At 39.9% G+C, this 26,089-nt stretch overlaps 1 protein-coding gene across 1 annotated transcript in view; it reads left to right on the top strand.

The window, feature by feature from the left end:
* Nucleotides 1-8,093, top strand: part of LRFN2 (leucine rich repeat and fibronectin type III domain containing 2) — a 338,082-nt gene extending 329,989 nt beyond the window's left edge. The window contains exon 4 of the mRNA XM_081939982.1: nt 5,601-8,093. Coding sequence (XP_081796108.1) covers nt 5,601-6,522 — 922 coding nt within the window. The 3' untranslated portion in view covers nt 6,523-8,093. The remainder of the gene's footprint in view (nt 1-5,600) is intronic.
* Nucleotides 8,094-26,089: the final 17,996 nt, after the last annotated feature.

Genomic DNA, 26,089 nt, shown 5'->3' with positions numbered 1-26,089 from the left:
GCTGTCTTTCACACCTATTCATTTTTTTTAGAAACCAGCTGGAGTGGGAGAGAGCAACACAAACATCTCTCTACCTCCACTACATCTGCTATGGTAGCCTGTCACAATCATACTTCTGGACTCCTTGGTGACTCCAACACTAGAGCCTCAAATGATGAGCTCAATTGCCTTGTCAAAATCTTGTATAATCTACAGGAACAGAACAATTAAAAATTACCGTATGTGGGCAGGTTTCTGTTGACTGTTGATTCCTCCACTGTGCATTCTAAACAATAATTTTATTTTAGTTTTAATCCATTAATTTTTTTTAAAAAAAAAATCCCTTTAAGGTTATTTTTCTTAACTATGCAATCTAACTGTAGAGATCTAAAATGCCCAAATAAGCCTCAACACATAATCCATACTAAAATTGCCAGGAATTACATGTGATTTTGTGTGAGTGAGAATTGCCAACAGTCACTACCTGTCAGATTGGTACGAAAGCACGGTTGGCTGACTACACTTACTTTAGGTCTCCAGTGCAAGTCTAAACTATTTCTGGCCCATACTGATAAATACTGAGAATTCAGAAAGGAAAACATGTCAGACATAGGGACATAATTAAGGTAGATAATTGGGAAGAAAATTAGAGCTGAATCTGTCAATCAGGTTGTGACCACATAAGTGAAAAATAGTAGGTTGGAAAAAGTGAAACAAAGAAAATATGTTAGACCAGCAGTTCCCAACCTTATTGGCACCAGAGACCAGTTTGATGGAAAACATTTTTTCCACAAATGGGGACGAGTACATGTTTACAGTAGGGCTTATATCTATGATCTGAGAGAGGCCTGAGGTGATGATGCTAGCATTGGGGAGCAGCTGCAAATACAGATGAAACTTCACTCCCTCACCCAATGCTAGACTTCAGCGGTCCCACTTCCTAACAGGCCATGGACCGTTTGAATTGAGAACCCTTATGTTAGACAATGAAATGGTAGACAATTTGCATCAGTGTCTGGAAAAAGAATTTGTTTTGAGATGATCTCTGCAGTCCCGTTCCATTCTCTCCGTTTGCATTGCCCTACATTCAATGTTCCTACAATGAATCTCCCATAGTTTTTACTATTAACATCTCCCCATGTTAGAGACACAAATTTACCCACTAATGAAACTCTACAAGAGTAGTTGGCATGATTCTTCATATGACTGTATATAGATTCCATCCATGGAGTGCTTTTCAGCTGTGCAAATGTATACTAAAAAACGATATTGATGCCGGCATGCAATATGTGTATTATGAATAAAGTCAGTTTACCAGTGTTTTGAAAGCCAGTTTGTTGTAATGGTGAAAGCATAAGGCTACAAATGGGAAAACCATGACTTCTATCTTGCCTAGGCACAAAGCCAAGCTAATTATTTTCTCCCCAGCCTAGGAAGGAGGCAAGTGGGGAAAGCTACTTCTGAAATACTTTGGCAAGAAAATGGCAGGGACCCATGCAGGTAATCTCAGAGAATTGGAAAAGACTGAATGGAAGGGGGGGGGAGACCCGTGTTTTATCAGTGTGCAATGGATGTGTACATTGATAAAACACTCAATTAAATATATAGTAAGATTATTGAGATTTTTTAAGAAAAAAAATGTGGATTCATTTCAGTGTGATCCCTAAGATTCTCTGAATGCTGTGTATGAAATTACTGTCAATTCTTACTATTACTAACCCTAACCCTACCTGCCTCTTAGGTCTTCCAATGGTGCACCCATCTCCATTGTAAGTCCTTCTACCTTACATCTGATCATCTTCCTACTATCTTTCTCAGCATTATAGCCAAGCATTATAGAGAGTTGCGGAGACAAGAGTCAATGCCCTTCAGAAACAAGAGGAGGAATCTCTTTCAGGCACTAGTCAGATAAAAGGGGTTGAAGCAAGATTGTGTAAGGTGTTAGCATCTCTTTATAATGCATTGGCAAGACCACACTAGGACTACTACAGCCAGTTTCTGATCGCTACAATATAAAAAAGATATTAATACTCTAGAAAGAGTGCAGAAAAGAGCAACAAAGGGGATCTGGAGGCTAAAACCTATAAATAATAGTTTATGGAATTGGGTATATCTTGTTTAATGAAAAGAAGAACTAGGAGTGACCTTATAGCAGTGTTCCAATATTTGAAGGGCTCCCACAAAGAAGAGGGGACTCCTATTCTCCAAACCACCTGAAGGCAGGACAAAAAGCAATTGATGGAAATGAATCAAGGAGAGAACCAACCTAGAACTAAAGAGAAATTGCCTGACAGTTAAAACAATTAGTCAGTGGAACAACTTGTCTCCAGAAATTGTGAGTGCTCAATTTCCGTTCTTCTTTCCTCAATGTCCTATTTGAGCAGGGGGTTGGGCTAGAAGACAGAGACCAAGTTCCCTTCCAATTCTGTTATTCTGTTAAAAGAAATCAAAGTCTACGGCAGGAATGTAACATATGCAAATGTCTAAAACAAACCCTCCCTATTTCACTTGAAGATAAAGAGAGGGATATGGGAGATTTGCAAGATTCTGTTACTATAAATTTGGAATAAAAGTAGTATTGAACTTGGAGCCCTGATAAGATCGAGGTATCCTAGAATTAGACAATCTCAAACCACTTTCATACCAATGCGAAGAAAGTTAAATGGGTATGTTGATGTGGTCCTCAGCAGATGAATTTTCTTGAGGCCATCTGTAATTTACCTTTTAAAATCTAGATGTCCCTATTTTCACATCCAATACTACTATTGTACATTCAAAGAAAAGTGATTATCACAGTTTCTTGACTGTTCTTTCTCATTCATTCATGTGATATTCAGCTGTTTTCCTTGTTTATTTTCTTCTATGTAAAATAGATAGAATTTATTCTTTTAGGTAGTATATTTGTAGCTCCCAGGTACCTTGTTTAGATAAGAAAAATTAATATATATCAAATATTACTTTACCAAGAAGCTTTTAGTTTTGAATTGGGGAACAAACACCATCATATTTACTTTCCTTGTATGGTAATGATGGAAATTATGCAATGGCTTTTGGAACCAAGAGGGAAATGCAGTCAACCAATAAATAAGGTTCTGTGTGCAGTGACCACATTTGTCATTTTCTTAGTTGAAGATTTCCTTTTCCCTTGCTTCAGCAACAAAATTGTGGTGCCCTTAATTTTTCTATGCTCAGAAGTTCTAGAGCAGTATTTACCAGCTTGAGAGCTTCCAGGTGTGTAGACTTCAGCTTTTAGCATCAATAGCAACACTCATGTTGGCTGGGAAATTCTATTGACTGAAATCCACACATCTGGAAAATGCCAAGATTGAAAAACACTATTCTAGAATGACATATTTTACTGGATATTTTATAACAGTGGTTCTTAATTGATAGCACATGTGCTGCAAAGAGGACTTAAAAGTAATCTGTGTAAGACAGAGCAAATAAATGGAACTTTAATTCTTTAAGTTGGACTGCAAATAATAAGTAAAATAACAATAAGACCCTTTGGAGAAAAGGGTCCTTTCTATTACTAGTATGGTGTGGTTCATATTCTTGCACAGAATAATTATTGGACAAGTTATAAGAGGCTAAGGGTCATCATTTTCATCCTTTGAAATAACTTGTGGTGGTGCCACTATCATATCAAGGACAAAGAGGCTATGGTGGTCTGTCTTGGGTATAAGCAATATTGGGGTGTATTGACTAGTAACATGGGAATGAGAAGGAGACTGTCCAGAAGGTCAGCTGTAGGTTTGGAGTTAATTAGTCTTTGCTGGTCATTTGGTAATTAGCTATTTGTCAATCAGTGACATAGTGCAACACCAATGGAGGAGAGAAATGTTAAAAAACAAATCCACTCCAAGGGCCAAATATTCTTGATTCACCACTGAGTGGTTTGATACAAGGAAACACATTAATTGATTAAAAAGATGGATGTTTAGCTGCTACTATTCAAGACATGCTGTTAGGCATAGCATGAAAATGTCTTTCTTATGAAAAATGTAACTTACAAATCTGTGTTCCACTCATATGATAACCTGAAGCTGACATTTACTTATAATGGGCTTTGTGGAAAAGGAAGAATTTTCTTCTTTCTACTCAGTGTGTTTTCCCCCCAGTATTGAAAGGCAAACATCTGTGTCACATAACTAAGAAACTACTATGTTAAATCTCGGGGCTAAACTGAACCTTTTGTTAAGTTTGTCATCAAAGAGCAAATTGTCTCCTTTTTGGAGCAAGAAGCAGAGGGTGATTATTTATCCCTGGCTCTCATATTCTAACATTCCTAGATGTGAGCAATGTCCACATGTTGTAATTGTTTCTGTTCCTCTGCTTGGAAAAATTTTGTGCTTACTGATGATGTTGGCTACTTATGCAGATAATTTTCAGATAGTTTTCCTTTGGGTGCTTCATATACATAAAACACTAACACTAAAGATTATCTCAATTCCTACCTCTGGTTTATTTCCTATAGGTGCCTCTATGGGTTCCTTCAAAGCTCTTCAAATATTACAAATGCTTTCTGGTATGGAACTAATAAAAGCTGTGCTCACTCATTTCTATGGAGGCGCAGGCAGTCTTCTTTTATTTGCAATTCAGGAAGAACTGCTCTTAGGATCCCCATGAAGGCCATTTCCTGTTATGCATGTAGCAGACAGAGATGCAATAAATGATTGAAAGCTGGCCAGAGGGGGGAAAACTGCTTTGCCTGATAGATATAAACAAGTTTACTGAATCTGTGTTTTTGAAGCCTGCATTGTCTCTGCCAACTGGCTGGTGTGATGCCAGAGTGGGGAGTGGGGGAAGGAGCTTGTCATCTTTAGACATTTCCATTTCTGGAGAGGAAAGTTCCCTCTGGCGTTCTCTGGCAGGAGGCTATGATTTCCCTGTATCTCATAAGAAGCACCAAATCATCGAAAAATGGTTTGAAGGTAATGTTGACCTCAAGATTATATGAAGGGTATAGCAATTACAAACTTATATAGCAATCATAACCTTATTTCTGCTGCCCAGAGTCATAGGAAATCAGGCATCATACAAATTAAACAAACAAATACATTTATTTCTCTTGATTTCTTGTAAGTGCCCACTCCAGCAGATTTGACAGCTTACATCTAATACAATGCTGAAACAATTAAAAATGCAGACAAAAGAAAACAATCTCCACTAATAACCTATCTGCTATAAAAGCTTGTAATGCATATTTTGATAATCTTATTCGATTTTAAACTGAAGTAATGTCTCTTCTTTGTACTCTGAATGCTTGTGTTTTGTCAATTCGGGACTCCAGGCATTATGAGTTGTAATATGCAGACTGAATACAAACAAGGAAGTTGGAATATGTGATCTACCTAACCACTAATCTTTTAAGGACCAGTTCTTGTACCTTGGGGAGGAATCCCAAGATATGGTGGCCGAGTGACTTGCTTAAAATTATGCATTCAGAAATAAACAAGATTGTTAAATTTGTATTCTGAAGTGAAAAAAAGAGAGAATTCAAATGTTGTACCTGTTATTGCTATTATTTAGCTTCTCTAAAGTACACAGTTGCCTCTGCCTTGCCAGTCTATGTTTCTCTTGCAAATTAATCTAATGCTATTCTTTTCTTTCTCTTCAAGGATGATTCCAGCTACAAATAAAGCATTCGTGGTGAACAACCTGGTTTCTGGAACAGGCTATGATCTTTGTGTTCTGGCCCTGTGGGATGACACTGCCACAACGCTCACTGCTACCAACATTGTAGGCTGTGCCCAGTTCTACACCAAAGAGGACTATCCCCAGTGCCAGTCCATGCACAGCCAGTTTCTGGGTGGGACCATGATTTTAATCATTGGAGGCATCATTGTGGCTACTCTGCTGGTATTTATCATCATACTGATGGTGCGGTACAAGATTTGCAACAACAATACTGGCAAGATGGCCAATGTTAGCAATGTCTATTCTCAAACCAATGGATCTCAACCTGTCCAGAATGGAGTCCTGCCACAAGTGAATCCCAAAGTTGTGGTAAAGAATGAACTCATGGAGTTTAACTGTGAGTCAGCACACAGCAGCATCTCTTCTTCCTCTAGTTCCATGAACAGCCGTGACTGTGATGGTTATAGCCTCCAAAGTGAGCAGGGCACATTGTCCAGTAAATGGAGGCCCCCGTCAAGATCAAAGCATCACAATATTGATCGGCTCATGGGAGCCTTTGCCTCTCTGGACCTGAAGTGTCAGAAAAAGGAGGAAACAATAGACTCAAGAACTTCCATAGTGGTCCGTCACTCAGACAAGGAGCCACTTTTGGGTCAGCAGGAATCCAAATTTCACAGCCTCCTCATGTTGCCACTGGAGGGTAAAACTAAACGTAGCCATTCTTTTGACATGGGGGACTTTTCCACTTCTCAGTGTTACAACTACCCCAAAAAGATCACAAACATTTGGACAAAACGTAGCTTGTCAGTGAATGGTATGCTTTTACAGTACAATGACAGTGACCTGACAGAATCAAAAGGAACTTATGGGAGCTCTGAGTGGGTCATGGAAAGCACAGTGTAAATAGAAATTGCCCTCCATTCCATTCTTAGTCCTACCAAGCATAACCAAGTTCAAAAGGCCACACATGTGATAGAAGAAAAATAAACCATACACACACACATTCAGTCACATATTGGTCAATAAATATTAACATAAAGAATTCAAGTGGAGTAAAAGAAGTGATGAGGTTTATAGGATGTGTGCATGTGTGTAAGGAGATGGTGATATGCCCACAACATATTATTTATATCTGTGTGAATGTCTCAAGGAATTCACTGGAAACATTCAGTGCTATCCCGATTTCCCAGTGAACTGTGTAACAAAATTGAAAGAGGATTAATGCTGGTTAAGAAGTGTCTATTCAACTCTTAGGATAATTGTGTTTGTCTTCATTTTCTCATTGTCTGAGGTGAATATTCAGTGGATACAAAACTAACAGGAGAATAACCTCAGCTGCCACTACATAACCAATATATCTGGAAAAAGAAACCCTGAACATACAAATTAACATTAAGATTAAAAACAACATTTTGAAAAGATCTTGTCATTGTTTGCCTGAAGATTCTCTTCTCTCCAGAAAAAAAATCCAACAGTCCATATTCACAGCTTTTCTTTCCCTTGTTATAACTTTAAAAAAAATCTAATAATTAATTATTAATAATTGAGATGCTATCTTAGTTCTCAGTATTTTTTATTCACCAACAGATGGCCATTATTAAGAATATAAGAGAGTTTAGTGTCAGGGCAGAAGAGAGAAATTCAGTTTTTATAACCTGGGTGAGAGAGGAGAAAAATGTTCCTCTTTCTGACCAAGATTCCAAAATCACTATTTAATCAACAAACAAGAAAAATCCGACTCACAAATATTAGAAGAGGGAGGGAGATCCATACCTTCATATCAAATACCACAAATTGGCATTTCATCATGTCAGTCAAAAGAAGGGCATGAAATCTCCAGCATCACATGAAACTCCAAGTTTGATTATGAGAATATTCCTCATGAGCTCTGAAAAATGCAGTGTAGACTAGGAGGGGTCCAGATTCAACAGTGCTATATAGTCTCTCTTTGTCCCACATCATGTTCACATGCTTGTCTTTCTTGTTGAAACCTTTGTCCATTTGAGGCTACCCATTATGCCTTTTTAAGGGATAATCAAACACATTAATGGATCTGGAAGAGCTGTGAATGCACAAATTTTGTCCTCCCAAAGCACTACTCCATGGCAGAAGTGAAATGTTGGCCTTTAGAGCCACAGCCTATAATTCAGAATCGTTTTCTGTATTTATTTGCTCCCAAAGATTTGTCCATTGGGGAGCTCTTTCTGAAATTGCACACTATTTATTTATTTTTTTCAAAGGGTCTGTGCTGAAAAGAATTGTAAAAGGGTGAAGAGAACACTCATATACAATCTCTGTTTTTGTTTTTTTTAAAAAAAGCTCAGCTCAGAGATATATTGTGACATGGCTATGTATTTGATCCTGTTTTCCGTCATGTTTCCTATTTGAAGTTTTAGAAAATGGCATCCCTGTGATCAAAAATTTTTCTTTGCCCTTCCTCTTTTGCTACAAAATGTACAGTAAAAACAACTTATTGGGAAAAAAATGAACCTTTCTTTTATTCATTATTTCAACGGTCTATTCTGAATGCTGGAATGAATTTTTGTTTTCTTAGAAAAAAGAAATGATCATTCAACCTGTATGTTCTTCCAAGGGAGTTCATTCTAGGTAATAGAAGCAGATAATTTTTATCAATTAAACATTCTGGCTGTAAATATCACCAACAACACAAAAGTAAGGTTTTTTTTTCCCTAGTAAGAGAGGTGTGCATGTGTATTACACTTTCCTTAAAATTGCCAATATCCACACATTCTATGTATTGCATAGCACACATTCTCTGCAAAATGTTTTGTCAGTATCTTCAGTCCTACTGTTCACCAGCTTCTAATTGAAATAACTGAGGTTAAGTTACAGAACTGTACAAATTGGGTGAATTATGAAAATCAACTAGAAAATAGGTTATGGTTCTTACTGAATAGGCAAAAATGATTACTTAGGAGCTGTGGTGGCACAGTGGTTAGAATGCAGTATGGCAAGCTACCTTACCGATCACTGCCAAGGGTTCAATTCTCACCTGCTCAAGGTTTCCTCAGCCTTCCATCCTTCTGAAGTCAGTAAAATGAGGACCCAGATTGGTGGGGAAAATATGCTGACTCTGTAAACTGCTTAGAGAGAGCTGTAAAGCACTATGAAGCTGTATATAAGTCTAAGTGCTAGGTACTACAGCTATTTTGAATGTTTTAAGAGAAGAAGTGGTGTGGGGTTTCCTGTCTAAGCAGAAGGTTGGACTAGAAGACCTTCAAGGTCCCTTCCAACTCTGTTATTCTAAAAGAAATGGTGCAGCACTGAACATAAGAAAGTTTCAAAGATTCAGAAAAGTATCTCAGCAAGGCAAACTCATAATATTTTAAGTGCAAACAGCTTCGATTGTCTGCTGCCCTTTCAAGGTGCCAATTTGCCAAGTCCCAGAAGCTCCAATTTATATGACTAAAGCTGGCCCGGGACACAGAAAACAATCACTTCAACACGGCAGGACCCAAGGTTGGAAAGTCCAATCTAGATCATGTTAATTAGCAATAATTATTACATGAAGTCAACATAAATGAGTCAAAATACCTCAAGGCTGAGGCTAGCATAGCTTGGTTGTAACAATGTCAGACCTGATTTTATGACCTTTTTTGCCACAGTTGTTGAGTGAATCACTGCAATTTTCACGGAGTCACATGCTTGGTTAGCAAATCTAGCTTTCCCCATTGACTTTGTTTGTTGGAAGCCAGCTGGGAAGGTCACAAATGGCAATCACACAACACCAGGATTACTAGATTACTGTAACTCATAAATACATACTGGTGGCCCAGCGCTCAAATATAAATGTGAGGACTGGTCATGTTCCATTTTTCAGTGCTGTTGTAACTTTAAAGGTAACTAATGAATGGTTGTACTTTAATGAGTAGCCTTCTTAAAGTAGTAACACTTTTTTTCCAATCAATCAGAATGGAGCTGGAAGGGACCTTGGATGTCTTCTAGTCCAACCACCTGCTCAAGCAGTAAACCCTATACCATTTTAGTCAAGTGACTGTCCAGTCTGTTCTTTAAAAACCTTCAGTGATGAAGTACCTATAGCTTCTGATAGCAAGCTGTTCTACTGGTTAATTGTCCTCACAATTAAAGGAAGTTTCTCCTTAGTTCCAAGTTGTTTCTTTCCCTGATTAGTTTTCATCCATTGTTTCTTGTCCTTCCCTCCCTCTGGTGCTTTATAATAATTTGACCCCTTCTTCTTTGTGGCAATCTCTTTCAAAGGTCTTTCAACCAACCTTTTTCAAAACTCTCTCAACAACTTTCAAAGGTCTTCTGAAAAATGTCTGTTTTAATTACCGTAATAGGCAACAGATTCTGGACTTGCCCAAGGATTGAAGAACTTCTTCAACATCCTCTTTAAAACAGTTGAAGCACTATTCATATAGTCCAGAATACTTGGACAGTGAACAATTTGTGCAAATATCTAATGGCTCAGATGGTATAAAAGGAAAATTCCTTCACCTAGAAGTTAATATAAAATTGTGACTTCCCCTTGAAAAGGCTGCATCAGAAACTCTCTCTGGGAAAGCTATATTTTTTGAAAAATGATACGTACAAATGTTCATGCATGAATCTTTAAAATCTATTTTCCTTTTATTCCACCACTGCATTTAATCAACTTGTGCAACCTTTCAACTGTGCAAACAGTCATAATGCCACACAACTAGAAATTGACCAAAAGAAAATGTGTTTTTTTTACCTTGGAAACCTAGCTAATGGTAATGCATATAATCAGATGTCCATGTTTGATTCAATAGCTTTCATTCTTGTTTTCCTGGATAAAATTTGGAATTCATCTGAAATAGAGAAAGCAGTTCAGCTAGAACAGGGGTGTCAAACGCATGTCATCAAGACGTCGTCCTGTGATGTATCAGGACTTTTTCCCCCTTCACTAAACCAGGAATGGGCGTGGCCAGCACGTGATACATCTGGCCCGTGGGCTGCAAGTTTGACAGCCCTGCTAGAACATTGGGAGGAAACTTATAACCCTCAAGGTGACATCTTATGTCAGTTCCAGTGATTCTTCTTGGTACAGATGATTACATTGGAATTCAGTAGAAATTGGGAAATATTCCAATTTCATGAATGCTCACCACATAACAAAAATATTATTCATGCCCAACCATTCTTTCCTCTCCTCTCCTCCCCTCCTCTCTCTCCTCCCTTATCTTGCCTTCCCCTCCCCTTGAAGATCTATTGGTATACACTACTGCACCATAATATGGACACCATAATTCTTTTTTTCAAATTAAGCAACCCTAAAGAAGGTGTTGTCTCTACAAAGTATTTTATTTGTTCATTTGTCCATTCAATTTTATGGCCAACCACTCACCAGACAATTGTGGGCAGCTAGCAAGAGTTAAAAACATGAATACATGACATAATAAAACATACATTACATTGGAGTCTAATTCCACAGCTCATAACTGACCCAATTCCTGGGGGAAGAGTCCTGTCTTCCAGGGACTCCTGCATCCCATAAGGTGCCTCTGATTAATTGATGAGCATGTCAACCCTGTTGAATTTTAAAGGATGGACCGAGATAAAGAGACAGATGGTCATGCAAATACCCAGGCCCTGTGCCATGAAGGACTTTACAGATGACACTTTCACCTTGAACGGCATTCAGAAGTCCAGTTGTAACCAGTGCTGTTCAACCAGTACTGGTGATATATAGGCATCCTGAGGTGCACCCATATATTCATATATTTTATTGGATAAATGTCACAGTTCATTCTTCTATCACCAGCAAATACAGCAAATTGCTGAAAATGAATAAGAGCACAGATAAATCTGCAGGGCATCCATTTTTTTTCCACTGCTGCAAAATGTTGCTACCTCACAGTATTGCATATACATGCCAGATTGTCCTACTTGCTTATCTCATCTATTCAGAATCTATATAGAAATAAACATTTGACATTTTAAGTTTTTTTTTTCTCTTGAAATAATTCTTTTCCTCAAACTTGACCAAACAACAATGTTGCAGATTCATTTATGAAAGGCTATATCTCTATTTCAGAAATTAGGATTTATGAACTTATCCCCATACTATGTATTTATAGCAATCCCCAAATTACTATAAATATCATTTCTTTTGCATCCATTCCCATTAATGTAAGCAATGAAGAGTTTACTTCTTATAATTCAGCACATAGATTATCTCATTTTATGTTTTTTCCTCTGTTATTTCTCATTATATATTCTGACAAAAACTTGAGCAATTTGAAATTGCTTTTTTTTTTTGCCATATGAATGTTTCAGCCCAAATTAAATACCATGCATTTCCAAAACTCTTCCTGATCTCAGCTATCACAGAAGACCTTATTATATTAACTAGTATCAGGGGCTTGCTCTGTTGTTGTTGTGGATCTTGTAATGGTTGGCAAATTGTATCTTCCCATTTGATGTCAGTAAAAGCAGGTTCTCCTATGAATCTCTTCATGTTTGCATCAGCTGGTGAAATGAAGGAGAAGCCATCACTGCTGTTTGTGCTAACATAACCTCAAATAGATTTCCTTGCAGCTGTGAGCTCACACAATTACAAGCATCGAAAAGTCAAGTAATTGTATAAACGTGTGAATCAGCCCAAATTTACAGAAATAAGCATTTTAGTCTTAGTATTTATTGAGAAAAAGGTTTTCCATTTAATGGAAAAGGAGTGGAAAATGTATTTCAAAATTATAGTGAAAATGTCAAAACAGATCCAACTTTAGAATCATGTGATTGCCTCTGCAGTTTAAGACGTCAATGTTTGAATTCTCACCAAGCTAATGGTTAATTGTTAGAATGGTTGGATTTAATCCATTTTAGAGTCATTTAACTATGTGTCAGTGTTTGAATGTTTTCATTTTACTAGGCGTTCTTATTGCCTTTACTTATTCACACCAAAGAACCTGTTCACGCATTGTTTTAAACATTAAAACATTTTTTACTCAGAACTGTGAATGTGACAAGATGTCTTGACAAACAGAACATCTACAATTTCATTTATCAAGGCAGAATGCAACAGCTTGTTGCTAAATCCAAATTTGTTCTAGTTTGTATTAGGGAACTTCTCCATTGCTACAAATATGGAAAGCCATTTATGTCATATGTGCATTTACAGATGAGCATTTATACTTACTTAAAGAAACATGGGAAGATGATTTAGACTGAATCACTGGTTCACCAAGCATGGCACTGTCTACATAAAGCTGTAGTTCTCCAATTTCTTCAGGAAGGTATTTGCTCCCAGGAAATACCATATGACTGGTTGAACCTGAGAGCTTAGGAACACATTGTCCAATGTGTTGCCATGAATCTTCTTTTCTCTATATATAGACCTAATTATATAAAACATTTCAGACGCATTGCAAGCAAAGGTAATAGTCTATGAAATTCTAATTTAGTAATGTTGCGCCTACTTCTGATCATAATTTGCAGTAGAGTTGAATGAATCCAGTGTTGATTGCTGATCAACGTTATAATCTCAGTGCACATGTTCAAACTTTTTTTTTTTGAAAGTGGTGTACAATTTTGACTTGCTGCAGCATAAGCCATGTAGGTGAGTCTACCTTGCTATGCAAGATGGAAGAAAAGTAATCCTCATGCTGTAGATCAAAGCTCACATACTTCTAGGAGCAAATTCAAATAAGTTTGCCAAATCCATTTTCAAACCCTGCTTCCAGCACCCAGTTGACATAATCAATTACCATATTTTTCGCCCTATAAGACGCTCTGGAATATAAGACGCACCCAATTTTAAAGGAGGAAAATCTAGAAAAAAAAAAGATTCTGAACCAAATACTGTAGTAAAATATTTTATATCAACTGTATAAAGTTAACAGCAGTTTAAGAACAATTTTATGTCAACCATGTAACATATTAAGAACTATCTTTACTCTCATTAACAGTCAGTAAAGTCAGTAAACAGTGAAAGTAACAAAAATAAAGCTGTAATGTTTTTATTCGAACCCCAAGAATTCCTCTTCTTCGCTGCTATCAGAAATGAGGAAGGACAGATCCACGCAGTCATTGTCATCGCTTTCTTCCTCACTGGTGTTTGCCTGCCCCATTTTTAGATGACCCAGGTGGCTACATTCGGCGTATAAGACGCACCCAAATTTTCACCCTCTTTTTTGGAGTAAAAAAGTGAGTCTTATAGGGCAAAAAATACAGTAATTTGCATGCTATCTGTAGCACATCCCAATAAGTCTGCAAACAATGGGTAGCAACTCTTAATCTTTACGACATAGGAAATTATTCTCTTTCTTCTGCTGTTCTATGGCATAAACATAAAGAAAAGTGGCATGGTGACCCAGTGATTAGAATGCAGCATTGCAGCTAATTCACTGCAGGCTAATTCATTGGTTCAAGGTTGCCTCGTCCTTCCATCTTCCAAGGTCAGTAAAATGAGGACCCAGATTGTTCGGGGGGGGGCAGTATGCTGACTCTGTAAACTGCTTAGAGGGGGTTATAGAACACTATGAAACAATATTTACAGTAAGTCTAAGTGCTATCGCTATCTGGTAAACAGATATTGCCAGTTTGTAATAACTTATAATGCAACAGATTAATTTACCAATCTCATTCACTTATGTTTTAGCCACCTTTTGATTGACTTATTGCAATGTGCTGTACATGTAGAGCTGCCCTGAAAGAGTATTCGAAACATGCCACTGATTTGGAGTACAGTCATTCATGCAATTTGGGCACATCACAGTAAAGCCAAATAACACCTCTGCTTCGTGAGCAGCATTGCCGCCCACTAGGATTTTCAATGCAATACTAGTTATTCTTTATCAGCTATAAATCCTACAGGATATAAATCCAGACTATTTGCAGGACCACCTGTCTCTGCAGTGTGTGTGTGTGTGTGTTCATCATCATCATCATCATTCCAATCATTGACCATCCAGCACAGGGTGGAGGCCTCTTCTGCATGTTTCCAACACATACGGTCTTGAGTTTTCCTTTCCCAGTTGGGCCTGTAATACTTGCTGATGTCATCACTCCATTTTGTTTTAGGTTCCTTTTGTGGATGTGTTTTATCAAGCTGAATCCATTCTATGACTACCTTAGTCCACCTTAGTGTGTACACAGAGAGAGGGTGGTGGTGGTTATTTTATATTGAATGCATGGTTCAGAATCACTAAATTGAAATTTATCATATATTTATTTCGAAGAAGAATTTAATTTGATACCTGCTTGCAAACTTTGTTCTTCTCAACTTCCATGGTGTCAGTCCCATGCATTTGCTTCCCCCTGAATAATTGGGATGGTTTAAATTCATTTGCTTATCTATATTTATTAAAATTATTCATGTGCTGCTGCTTTTCTAAATCCTTTCTGTGCCTCAGTAAAGAAAACATTTCTCCCAAGCAATCTCTTTTAGAGAAACAAACCACTCTTTTCTGCTGTCATTTATGTATCTTAAATGTTACAAGCTTATAATTTATTAATAGACTGCATTTTTTTTTTAAAAAAAAGAGAGAAACAGCACTGGGATATTTTTACATTTGGCAGTTAATAGCTGACAATGAGTCGGAGGGGAAGGAGGAGGAGGAGAGGAGGAGGCTGAAAAATGTCCAAATGTACTAATTATTGCAGTAAACTATGCATTTCCTTATATCTACGTAAATATCGGAATTGACAACTGCATGTATACCAAATGTATCTTTAAAATTCACCTTTCTATCTTCTAGACTTAACCTCAGAAAAATATCTAACTATGGAGGAAATGTATTTTGTGATAAAAATTGAAGCTGTGTTCCATAATAATAGTAGTAAGTAGTAGTGTATGTGATACAATTTTGAGTTTGTCCATGCCTATAAGTATAAAGGAGAAACAAGTTCTGGAGTGGGGGCTTGTAAGGTTCACCTTTGGTAAGAAAAGGTGTAACATTTTTTATTTAGATAGCAAACACACAGAAACTTCATTTCTACCACTATAACTGTAATACACGTGATTAATATATGCTTTGTCTTCTAACGTAACTAGCAATTGTGTGAAAGACCATAAGCAACTGACAGAAAAATGTGTAGTCTTTATCCTTTCCTTTCTGCAAGAAATTGCTATAAAAACTTTCCCTGAAGCCACAAGCATTTTAAATATTTTGATAAAATAATTTCCTATCTAGTCTAGCCTTCACTTCACAAAACTAAGAGTCCCAGATGTAATTTCAGTTCCACACAGATAGCAAAATGTTCTGCTTTACAATTCGTCAAAAATATCACTGAGCAAAATATCACTTCACCATGCCAGATTACAGCTTCTCCCTCCTATGATGTCAGGAATATATTCAACTGCACAAAATCTCATCAGTTTAGCTGGAGGAAGCTGGACCTGATGTGATGAAAACCACCCAGTAACACTGTTGACTAATTGCAAGGGCCTCAGTTTGTTGTCTAGTGGGCTTCAGTAGGCAAGAAGCAGACCACCATGGCTGCAATAGCATTTATTGATTCAAAATGAAACTGGGGAACTGCAGGCAAATGCCTGTGATTTATACTCTAGGCCCACAGGGCCTTAACCAATCATAGAACTAGAAAAAGCCCGCCCAAATATAAATGTTCTACATTTTCCAAAACAGTTGGGGCCATCTAAAGGTTAGTTTCCCTTTAGCACAATTAACACCAATATTATATACATTCAATACATAATGCAGTTCATTTCTTGCATGTATCTGAAACTATGCATGATGATAATCTAATAACGCTCCATCAAGAAAAATCACACAGTGGAGGCAAGCTCCATGCTTGCAGCCAGGAATGCCTCAAGAAGCCCCCCAATCTGAGGTAAAAGGAAGACTAGCAGGAATGATATCACCTACTTTGGGTAATGAAATATCTTCATGAAAACAACCAAGAAAGCACAGAGGACATAATAAAGATGATTCATGGCCTCCTCTATCACTCCGTCATATACTCCTTCCTGCATAATTCTCCATTCATCCCTTCCTTAATAGTACTGTCACACTTCTTTAGATACCTAACCTAGAAAGGTAGACTTCACAGCCAACTTACTAGGGGTGGGTTTCAAATTTTTTACTATCTATTCTGTGGGCATGGCCTGTTTTGTGGGTATGGCTTGGCAGTCATGTGACCAGGTAGGCGTGGCCAACTTGAAAAATGTGGTGACACTCACTTAATGATGCTCTTGCTTAGCAACAAAAAATTTGGGCACAATTGTAGTGATAAGTCAAGGAATATCTCTGCCTTCCTCTGCATGGCAACTTTGTCCTAGTAAACTCCTTCTCCTTTTTTGGCAATTTTCCTCTCTGTTAGAGTCACCAAAATAATCCAGACAATGTAGGTTTCCTGCTGCAGCAGGGGGTTGGACTAGATGACCTCCAAGTAGCCTTCTAACCCTAAATTGCTGTGCTGTTTTTCTTTCTTTCTTTCTTTCTTTCTTTCTTTCTTTCTTTCTTTCCTTCCTTCCTTCCTTCCTTCCTTCCTTCCTTCCTTCCTTCCTTCCTTCCTTTCTTTCTTTCTACCAGAAAAGGAAAAGCTGCTAACAAAGAAACCTGCCTGAGGCTCATTCCACATTCCTGCCAGATAGAAATAATGAGATAATGAGCCTATAGAAAGTTTGGCTCCATTCACACAAGCAGGGAATCATCCAAACACAAAGCCCCTATTGCACAAACCCAAAACTTCAAAAACATAGAACCATATAAGAATCCTTCCTTGTATCCAGTTTGTTGTTCAGCTGACCCAGAAACAAACTGTTGAATGTCACTTTGCAAACGTCCTTCCGAGCAGCTTTTCAATTTAAAGCAGGGGTCTCCAAAGTTTGCAGTATTGTGGACTTCAGCTCCCAGAATTCCACAGCCAGGCATGCTCAGTTTGGAGACTCGAATTGTTTTTCTCCTTTGCTGAATCTCCTGGCTGAAAAGTGAGTTTTGTCCTAACACCTCCCTCTTTCTTTCATTTTCTTTGTCTTTCTTTCTCCCTTCCCTCCCTCCCTCCTCCCCCCTTGCTTAATTTTTAAAGGCTTTTTCCCTTGCCTGAACTGGCAGAGAAAAAAGACTTTTTTTTAAAAAAAAAAGCTTCTGTCGAAGCTTCTGACGGGAGAACTACTATTACTGCTGGTCCAGTTCGGTCCCCCAGATTTTCACTGCCTCTTCTGGCGTATTGTAGCATACTGGGAGGAACCCACCTCTGCAACTTACACTGCTTTATTCTAGGACCTGCACAGAAAAATTCATCCAGAGCTACATCTAGTATTACAAGAAACAGCTTCATGTATATCTTAACCATAAAGAAATAGCTACGCCTCATAGCAAATAGATAACCATGAAAAATATCCTTTATCATTAAATCTCCTTAAATATGAGATGATTTATCTAACTATGTTCCTATAGTAACATCTGAGGCAGCCTCTTCTAATATGATGCCTTCCAGATATAATGGAACTATGCTTCACAAAATTCCCAGCCATCATGGTATTACCTCCAAAAACTGTTTGGGGAGACTGATCTATAGTATTTTAAAACACGTACCTAAACTTTTCAATTCCATACTAGAAAATAAAGACGACACACTCAAAATGAAGACAAGTTGTTCAGGACTTACAAGTTAAACAATGTGCCCTGCTTTTTTTTGCATTAATACAATCAGTTAGCAACGTGACATTACTTATTAGCTCTAGAAGGTTGTATCTTAGTTCTAGGGCATCCCAGCTGTTCAACCTTCAACCAACAACTTACTCAAGGGTGTATGTGATGGAGAAAAGATAGCAAAAGAAACAGGTATACACAACCTGCAACATTAATGGATTTAGCTGACTGCTAATTTCTCAGAAAACATAACACGTAAGATATTTCTGAGTTTTTTCTTTTTCTTACTCCATCTCATAAAGGCCCCATTATTACACTGGCTGCAACTGCCAGCTAAATTCAGACTACAGTGGACAACTAAAGAGAGATAATCAACACACTGATGAATAGTGACTTTTACAGCTGCAGCAAAGGAAAAACATCAACAAAGTACTTAGGAAAACTGCTGATGGTAAGCCACCCTCCTTAAAACCTATTGGGGACATCACGATCCCATAGAGAAATTTGAAGTAATTATTTCCCAGCTTTATCTGCTGACTAATCAGATATTTAGTCATACCAAAGATACAACTGACTTTGGCTTTCAGCCTCCAGAGATCACGAAAGTGCTGATCATGTGATCTTTTGGAAGACCTTGCCTCAGTTTCTACACAGGTAGTTTTTATCCACCTTTCTGAAGATGCTGAACATTGCTAGTACATTATTTAATCTGAATTGTATTTCCCATAATTATCTGTAAAATTTCATAGTTACTATACTAACCTATCCCAATCTGCACAAATTGATTTATTAGCTGAGAGTCTATGCAAACCATTCCTATAATTAGTGCCTGCCAACTGCAGCTTGTGTGCAATGTTTTTGATGAAGGGGGATTTACAATTTGCTTATCCCTAATTAGATGATCTGAAAAACTCAGTTGGGTAGTATATGATAAAAAAGAAGAAGACACCTTTAAACCAGTGTGCTAAATAGCAACTATGATTGTATAATAGGAAGAAAGGAAGGAAGGAAGGAAGGCTTCAATCCTTGTCCCTAGATTAAAATATTTATAAATTATAAAATGTGATAATTGGATATATCTGGTTCCTAAACAGTTCATCTCTTGTTAAAGGTTTATAAGCTGGCTGAATAAACACTCTGGATTTTACATTAGCCAGGTGCTATGTCAAATTCACTTGAAGCTATATCCCTGCAGTTTCCTGGCCATAGACTAAATTCCCAAAAGCTTGTGGCTGGCATCACAAACTCAGAGACACATTATCACTAGCCAACTGGTGAACAGCCCAGCTGGTGGAAGGACCACCCTTTCCACAAAATTCTGGACTGGCTTCAATAGCTAGCAACCTGAACTGCCTAATACATGGATCCAGAGGGAGAAATATGTTGGTTGACTGAAGTAACAAATATGTTAAATGTTAATGTTAACATTATCATATCATAACTCTAACATAGTATTTGAAAATGACAGATATTAAAGCTGGAAACATCTGAAGATGTTTAACGCAGTTAAACCATTAAAGAGGTTTCTTTTTCTTGAGCACAACTTCCATAAAAAGTCATGAATGGTTGAAGAATAAATATAATTAAGTCTGGAAACCAACTTAATAGTAAATTCCATTGGATTTCCTCCCCCACCGCCCTTTTTTTGGGGGGGAGGGGATCTACTCTATTGTTCCTTTATTAGACTTCAGGCTGACTCTTTTGTTCTTCAGTGCTTTGTGCTTCAAAGCTGCAGCAAACCTGAATCCAACAGTGTGTTCTGAATGGGATTGTAGCAGTTTTTAGTTGCCCACTTCTCTATTACAGGATTTCTATTATCTCTCCCAGTTCAGAAGCAAAATACATTCATTTGAAATTCTAGAAACCGTGAAGAAATTTGGCTAAAGTAATGTTCAGATGAATTCCTCTTTTTATCCTCAGAATATATTCCCAGTGGTATTTCTCCAGTGGTGGGTTTCAAAAATTTTTGGAACCTACTCTGTGGGTGTGGCCTCCTTTGTGGGAGTGGCTTGCCAGCCATGTGACCGGGTGGGAGTGGCTTGCCGGCCATGTGACCGGGTGGGAGTGGCTTGGCAGTCATGTGACCGGATGGGAGTGGCCAAGACAATGTCACTGAATTTTTTGCCCCAATGAATGATCTACAAAAAGAAGATATCAAAAAGGAAATTTATTATTTTGTGCACTTACTACTTAAATAAGATTAAAATAAGTACACAAAACAATAAAAGAGATACTTACAGAAGGTAAGTAGCTTACTACTTACTACTTGCATTTCAAAGGAAATAAATACATATTTAATTTTACACATGTTAACAGCTGTTGGAATTGTGTTTGCACAACAGTGGAAAAAACAAAGATATGAAAATGAATAAATATTAGAATGTGCAAGAATGAATAAATTGACAATTAAAACCAAGAAGGCTTTGAATACTTTTTCACGTGGAATTTGTTTTATCAATTGCTAACTAACAGAAACAGCAATTAGAAATCTAAAAGTATGAAAGAAAACACCAATTATGAAAGGAAAGGTCATTAAAATGTATAAGGAAATATTATTAGTACTTGATCATTATTAATGTGTAGATAACTGCAGGACATTACATACCCACAAACACCAACTATGACAGTGCCAGGAAAACACACACACACACACACACACACAAAACAATTTCCCCCCAAAAGACTGCAGATGAAACCAGTTTTTTTCCCTAACCCTAAGAACAGGAAAGACAAAGCCACAGGAATAAAAACCATCAAGGCATTGTGGGAAATTATAAAGGACAGTGCCAGGAAGCTCACAGAACCAGCAACCACCTCACAATTACCTAAACAACCAGGTATCACACAGAAACACACAAAATCTGGCAAAGCTGCCTTGCACCAACCTGGCCTGCCCATAGAAAAGAAGCCACCTTGAGACACATACCATACACCAACCTGTACACTTAAAAGCAACATATTGCATCACAAATAAAACATTTGCAAAAAGGAATAACATTTCTTGTAATAAACATTCTATAAACAATAAATAAATAAAAATTCCCTAAAAATAATTAAAAACCACCAGGTTCAGAGAACACCAAAGGACCCCACAGTCCTCTCCCTCCTTATCTTTTTCCTTTTTGTCCTTCGACTTCTCCTCCTCCTCCTTTCCCCACAACCCCATCTAGCACTGATGATGTTACCTAGTTTGGTAATGAAATGTCTGTAAAAAAAACCACCAAGCTCAGAAAGCAGCAAGGATCCCACTTTCCCCCACCTCCTCCCTCTTTCTCCTTTTTGTGTCCCCGCCCCCCCAAAGACTGCAAATGAAACCAGTGTTTTTTTCCCCCTAACCCTAAGGACAGGAAAGACAAAGCCACTGGAATAAAAACCATCAAGGCATTGTGGGAAATTATAAAGGACAGTGCCAGGAAGCTCACAGAACCAGCAACCACCTCAGAATTACCTAAACAACCAGGGTGAAACACATTAAATGTGGCAAAGCTGCCTTGCACCAACCTGGCCTGCCCATAGAAAAGCACCCACTTTGAGATATATAAACCTGGTCTGAACACTTTTAAGCAACATATTGCACCACAAAGAAAACATTTGCAAAAAGGAATAACATTTCTTGTAGTAAATATATTTTATAAACAATTAAAACATTAAAATTCCCAAACAATAATTTAAAAAAGATATTCTATAAATTAAAAAAAATCCTTAAAAACCATTGTTAAGTATTCCACCAGCAATAATTTATACTATAACTATTTTAAGGTATTGTACCAACTGTAACCATTATTCCACCAGCAATAATTTATACTGTAACCATTTCAAACTATTCCACACACAATAATTTAAAATGAAACCATTAAAAACATTCAATACACAATAAATTACAATAAAACAATTTAAAACAATTCTATACACAATACATTTTAAAGTATTGAGTATAGAATATTTTAAAATGGTTTATTTTAATTTATTTTGGATAGAATCTTTTTTAAAATAGTCTGAGACAATTTAAAAAAAGAATCCATACACAATAAATTGAAGTAAACCATTTTAAAATATTCTATACTCAATACTTTTAAGTAAAATTATTTAAAAAAATTCTATGCACAATAAATAAAATATTATTTTAAAATACATTAAAAAAATAAAAGAAAAAAAACCAGGTTACTTACCAGCAGGCAGAATCAGAAGCTCTCCGATGCGATGGATGGATGCAACAGGCAGCAGACAGGCAGAGAGGCAGGAGGACAGGTAAGACTGTTTAAGTCTGCTTAGGGCTTAGCCAGCCAGGCGAGGCTGGAGAGGGGAGGGTGGGGGGCTTTTGGCCTAGCCTCGCGGAGGCTTGCCGGCCACGCCAGCCCGGTGCTTCATCGAGGAAAGGCCCAGGGGCCTTTCCTCGGCGAAACTAGCTTCCTGAGGGCCGCGCGTTCCACGCGACGCTGGCGCTTCATCCCGGAAAGGCCCAGGGGCCTTTCCTGGGTGAAGCTAGCTTCCCGACGACCGCGCGTTCCACGCGACCCCGGCGCTTCGTCCCGGAAAGGCCCAGGGGCCTTTCCTGGGTGAAGCTAGCCTCCCGACGGCCGCGCGTTCCACGCGACCCCGGCGCTTCGTCCCGGAAAGGCCCAGGGGCCTTTCCTGGGCGAAGCTATCCTCCCGACGGCCGCGCGTTCCACGCGACCCCGGCGCTTCATCCCGGAAAGGCCCAGAGGCCTTTCCTGGGCGAAGCTAGCCTCCCAACGGCTGCGCGTTCCACCCGAGCCCGGCACTTTGTCCCGGAAAGGCCCAGAGGCCTTTCCTGGGCGAAGCTAGCCTCCCGACGGCCGCGCGTTCCACCCAAGCCCGGCACTTCGTCCCGGAAAGGCCCAGAGGCCTTTCCTGGGCAAAGCTAGCTGCCCGACGCCCGCACGGCCCACGCCAGCCCGCCGCTTCAGCGAGGGAAGGCCCAGAGGCCTTTCCTCGCCAAAGCTAGCCTCCCGCCCGCCCCTCGCGCTTAGTTGCTTACCTGAGGGAAGCAGCAAGCTCCTGGAAGGCGAAGAGAAGGGAGTTTTGAAATGGAGGACCCGCTTTTAAACGGGTCGCCTCCAGCCCGCTCACTGATTGGCTGGACTCCAGCCAATCAGTGAGCGGCTGGCTGGGCTAGCTAGTTTAGTGCGGATGGGCGGGGGAGCGAGCTGCATTGGGACGGCAAGGGCGATTGAGCGACAGGACCGGTGCCGGTTCCCAGAAGTTACTTCCGGGTCCGGTTACTTCCGGGTTCGGTCGCCAACCGGTTCGCGCGATCCGGTGCGAACCGGTAGGAACCCACCACTGTATTTCTCCCAAACTGGGGTAAACCACATGCTCAAAGCTTGTTTAAAGGATAGACTGACTGTCCCAGACATGCAATATAAGATACCAATATGGATTGGTGTTCTCCTTCCATTAATCTTTTTAATGCTCATATCCTCAAGACCAACTTGCAGCCATTTTAGGCCTGGAGAAAGAATGAAATGGTGATGCAGCCCATATATTATGTCTTGTGGGAAGCTACCCCCCTCCCCAGAAAAATGAAATATATCCCCTTTGTGAGTCGCTTTTTGTGAAGTGGGGCCTTGGAGTCCAGGTGGGCCTTTTTGTTATGTACCTGTCTCCCTGCTACGTTTCATCGGCACTGCCGGGGCTGCTAGATGTGTTAGCTGGATTGGCGGTTGATTTCCCCAGGCTTATGGTCCTGGGGGATTTCAATTTGCCTTCCATTGGCGAGACATCTGAGTCAGCTTGGGAGTTCATGGCTTCCATGACGGCTATGGACCTAACTCAGTTAATTCAAGACCCCACTCATAACGGGACACACACACTCCACCTGATTTTCATCTCTGGACAGTGGATGAATGATCTAGATTTAGGGGATATTTCTCTCCAACCCTTGTCATGGTCGGATCATTTCCTCCTTAGGCTTGACTTCCATACTGCCACCCTTGCTGCAGGGAGGTGGAACCAATTAGATGGTTCCAGCCCAGGTGCCTGATGGACCCTGAAAGGTTCCTGATGGAGCTTGGGACTTTTCCCGAATCCCTTGCTCACTGTTCGACCAAAGCCCTAGTGGAAGCCTGGGATAGGGTAGCCACTGGGGCCTTGGACCTTTGCAGCCTCTGACCCAGTGCCGATCCCGGGTAGCTCCCTGGTTTACTGAGGAGCTCCAGTAGATGAAATGCCGGAAAAGATGCCCAGAGAGTGATTGGAGGGCCAGCCGCTCAGAATCCGACCGAACACTAGTAAGAATTTATATTAAATTCTACTTAGTGGCGATAAAAGCGGCAAAATGGCGACATTTTCCCACTCTTATCGCATCCACAGATAACTGCCCAGCCGGCCTGTTTAGGGTGACCAACTCCTTACTTAATCAAGGAACTGGGGAAGACCCCCTTGCAGGGGAGGGCTGAGGAATTTGTTCAGTATCTACAGGATAAAATCGCTCAGATTCGGACAGGCTTGGATTCTGACTGGGTAGATTTGGGCGAGTCAACGGGGATGAATCTTGTGGAAACTATGTGGGATGAGTTTGACCCTGTGACTCCCAAGGGCATGAACAGGATTATGGGGATACTCAGTGCTGCCACTTGTGTGCTGGACCCGTGTCCTTCTTGGTTAGTTTCGGCTTCCCGGGAGGTGACACGAGGCTGGCTCCAGGCTATTACCAATGCTTTATTGAGAGAGGGGTTCTTTCCCACCGCCTTGAAGGAGGCGGTGGTGCGGCCCCTCCTTAAGAAGCCTTCCCTGGACCAAGCCTATCGTCAGGTCTCCAACCTTCGCTTAGTAGCAAAGGTTGTTGAGAGTGTGGTAGCACATCAGCTTCCCCAGTACCTGGACAAAGCTGCCTATCTGGATCCATTTCAGTCAGGTTTCAGGCCCGGGTACAGCACGGAGACAGCATTGGTCGCGTTGGTTGATTATCTCTGGCGGGCCTGGGACAGGGGTTGTTCCTCTGTCCTGGTCCTATTAGACCTCTCGGCGGCTTTTGATACCATCAACCATGGTATCCTACTGCGATGACTCAGGGGGTTGGGAGTGGGGGGCACTGTTTTGCAGTGGTTCTCCTACTATCTGTCGGATCAATCGCAGTTTGTGTTGACTGAAGGGCAGAGATCAACCCTGAGGTGCCTCACTTGTGGGGTGCCCCAGGGGTCGGTTCTCTTACCCCTCCTGTTCAACATATACCATGTTTCCCCGAAAATAAGACAGGGTCTTATTTTCTTTTGCCCCACGAAATATGGCCTTGGGCTTAATATACGGGAGGGCTTATTATTTCTGGGGCAGGTGAGAAGCAAGGCGCACCTTTTACCTTTCCAGCTCTGTCGCATTCCTTGCCATTGTGCTCAGGGAAGCGGCTGGTAAAAAAAAAACTTCTTGCGAGTTCAATTAAACATCTTGAAATCGCGAGAAGGTTTTTTTTTTTTACCAGGGGCTTCCCTGAATACAATGGCGAGGAACGCAACAGAGCTGGAAAGGTAAGAAGCGCGCCTCGCAGCCCAACACCACCCACCTCGCCCCAATGGTAAAGGCAGCCTGCCTGGTTCCCTTCCTGGCTGTCCCTTTAACAAGGGGTGGCAGGTGGGGGGGAGAAGTGAGGCGTGCCTCTTACCTTTCCAGCTCCGTCGCGTTCCTCACCCTTTCGCCCATTGAATCCTTTTGTAAAAAAAACCTCATGAGTTCAACTCGTGAGATTTTTTTTACAAGGGGATTCAATGAGCGAAAGGGCGAGGAACACGACGGAGCTGTCAGTCTCTGGTAGTGCTAGGACACGCGTCTCGCTTCTCCCCCCCACACCTCCCACACATCACTAAAGGGACGGTGCAGAAGGGAACCAGGCAGGCTGCCTTTATCATTGGGGTGAGGTGGGTGGTGTTGGGCTGTGAGGTCTCTTATCTTTCCAG

This window comes from Natrix helvetica, assembly GCF_964273705.1.
Source record: "Natrix helvetica genome assembly, chromosome: 2".
Lineage (NCBI taxonomy): Eukaryota > Metazoa > Chordata > Lepidosauria > Squamata > Natricidae > Natrix > Natrix helvetica.
This window is presented reverse-complemented; position numbering and strand designations above follow the sequence as displayed.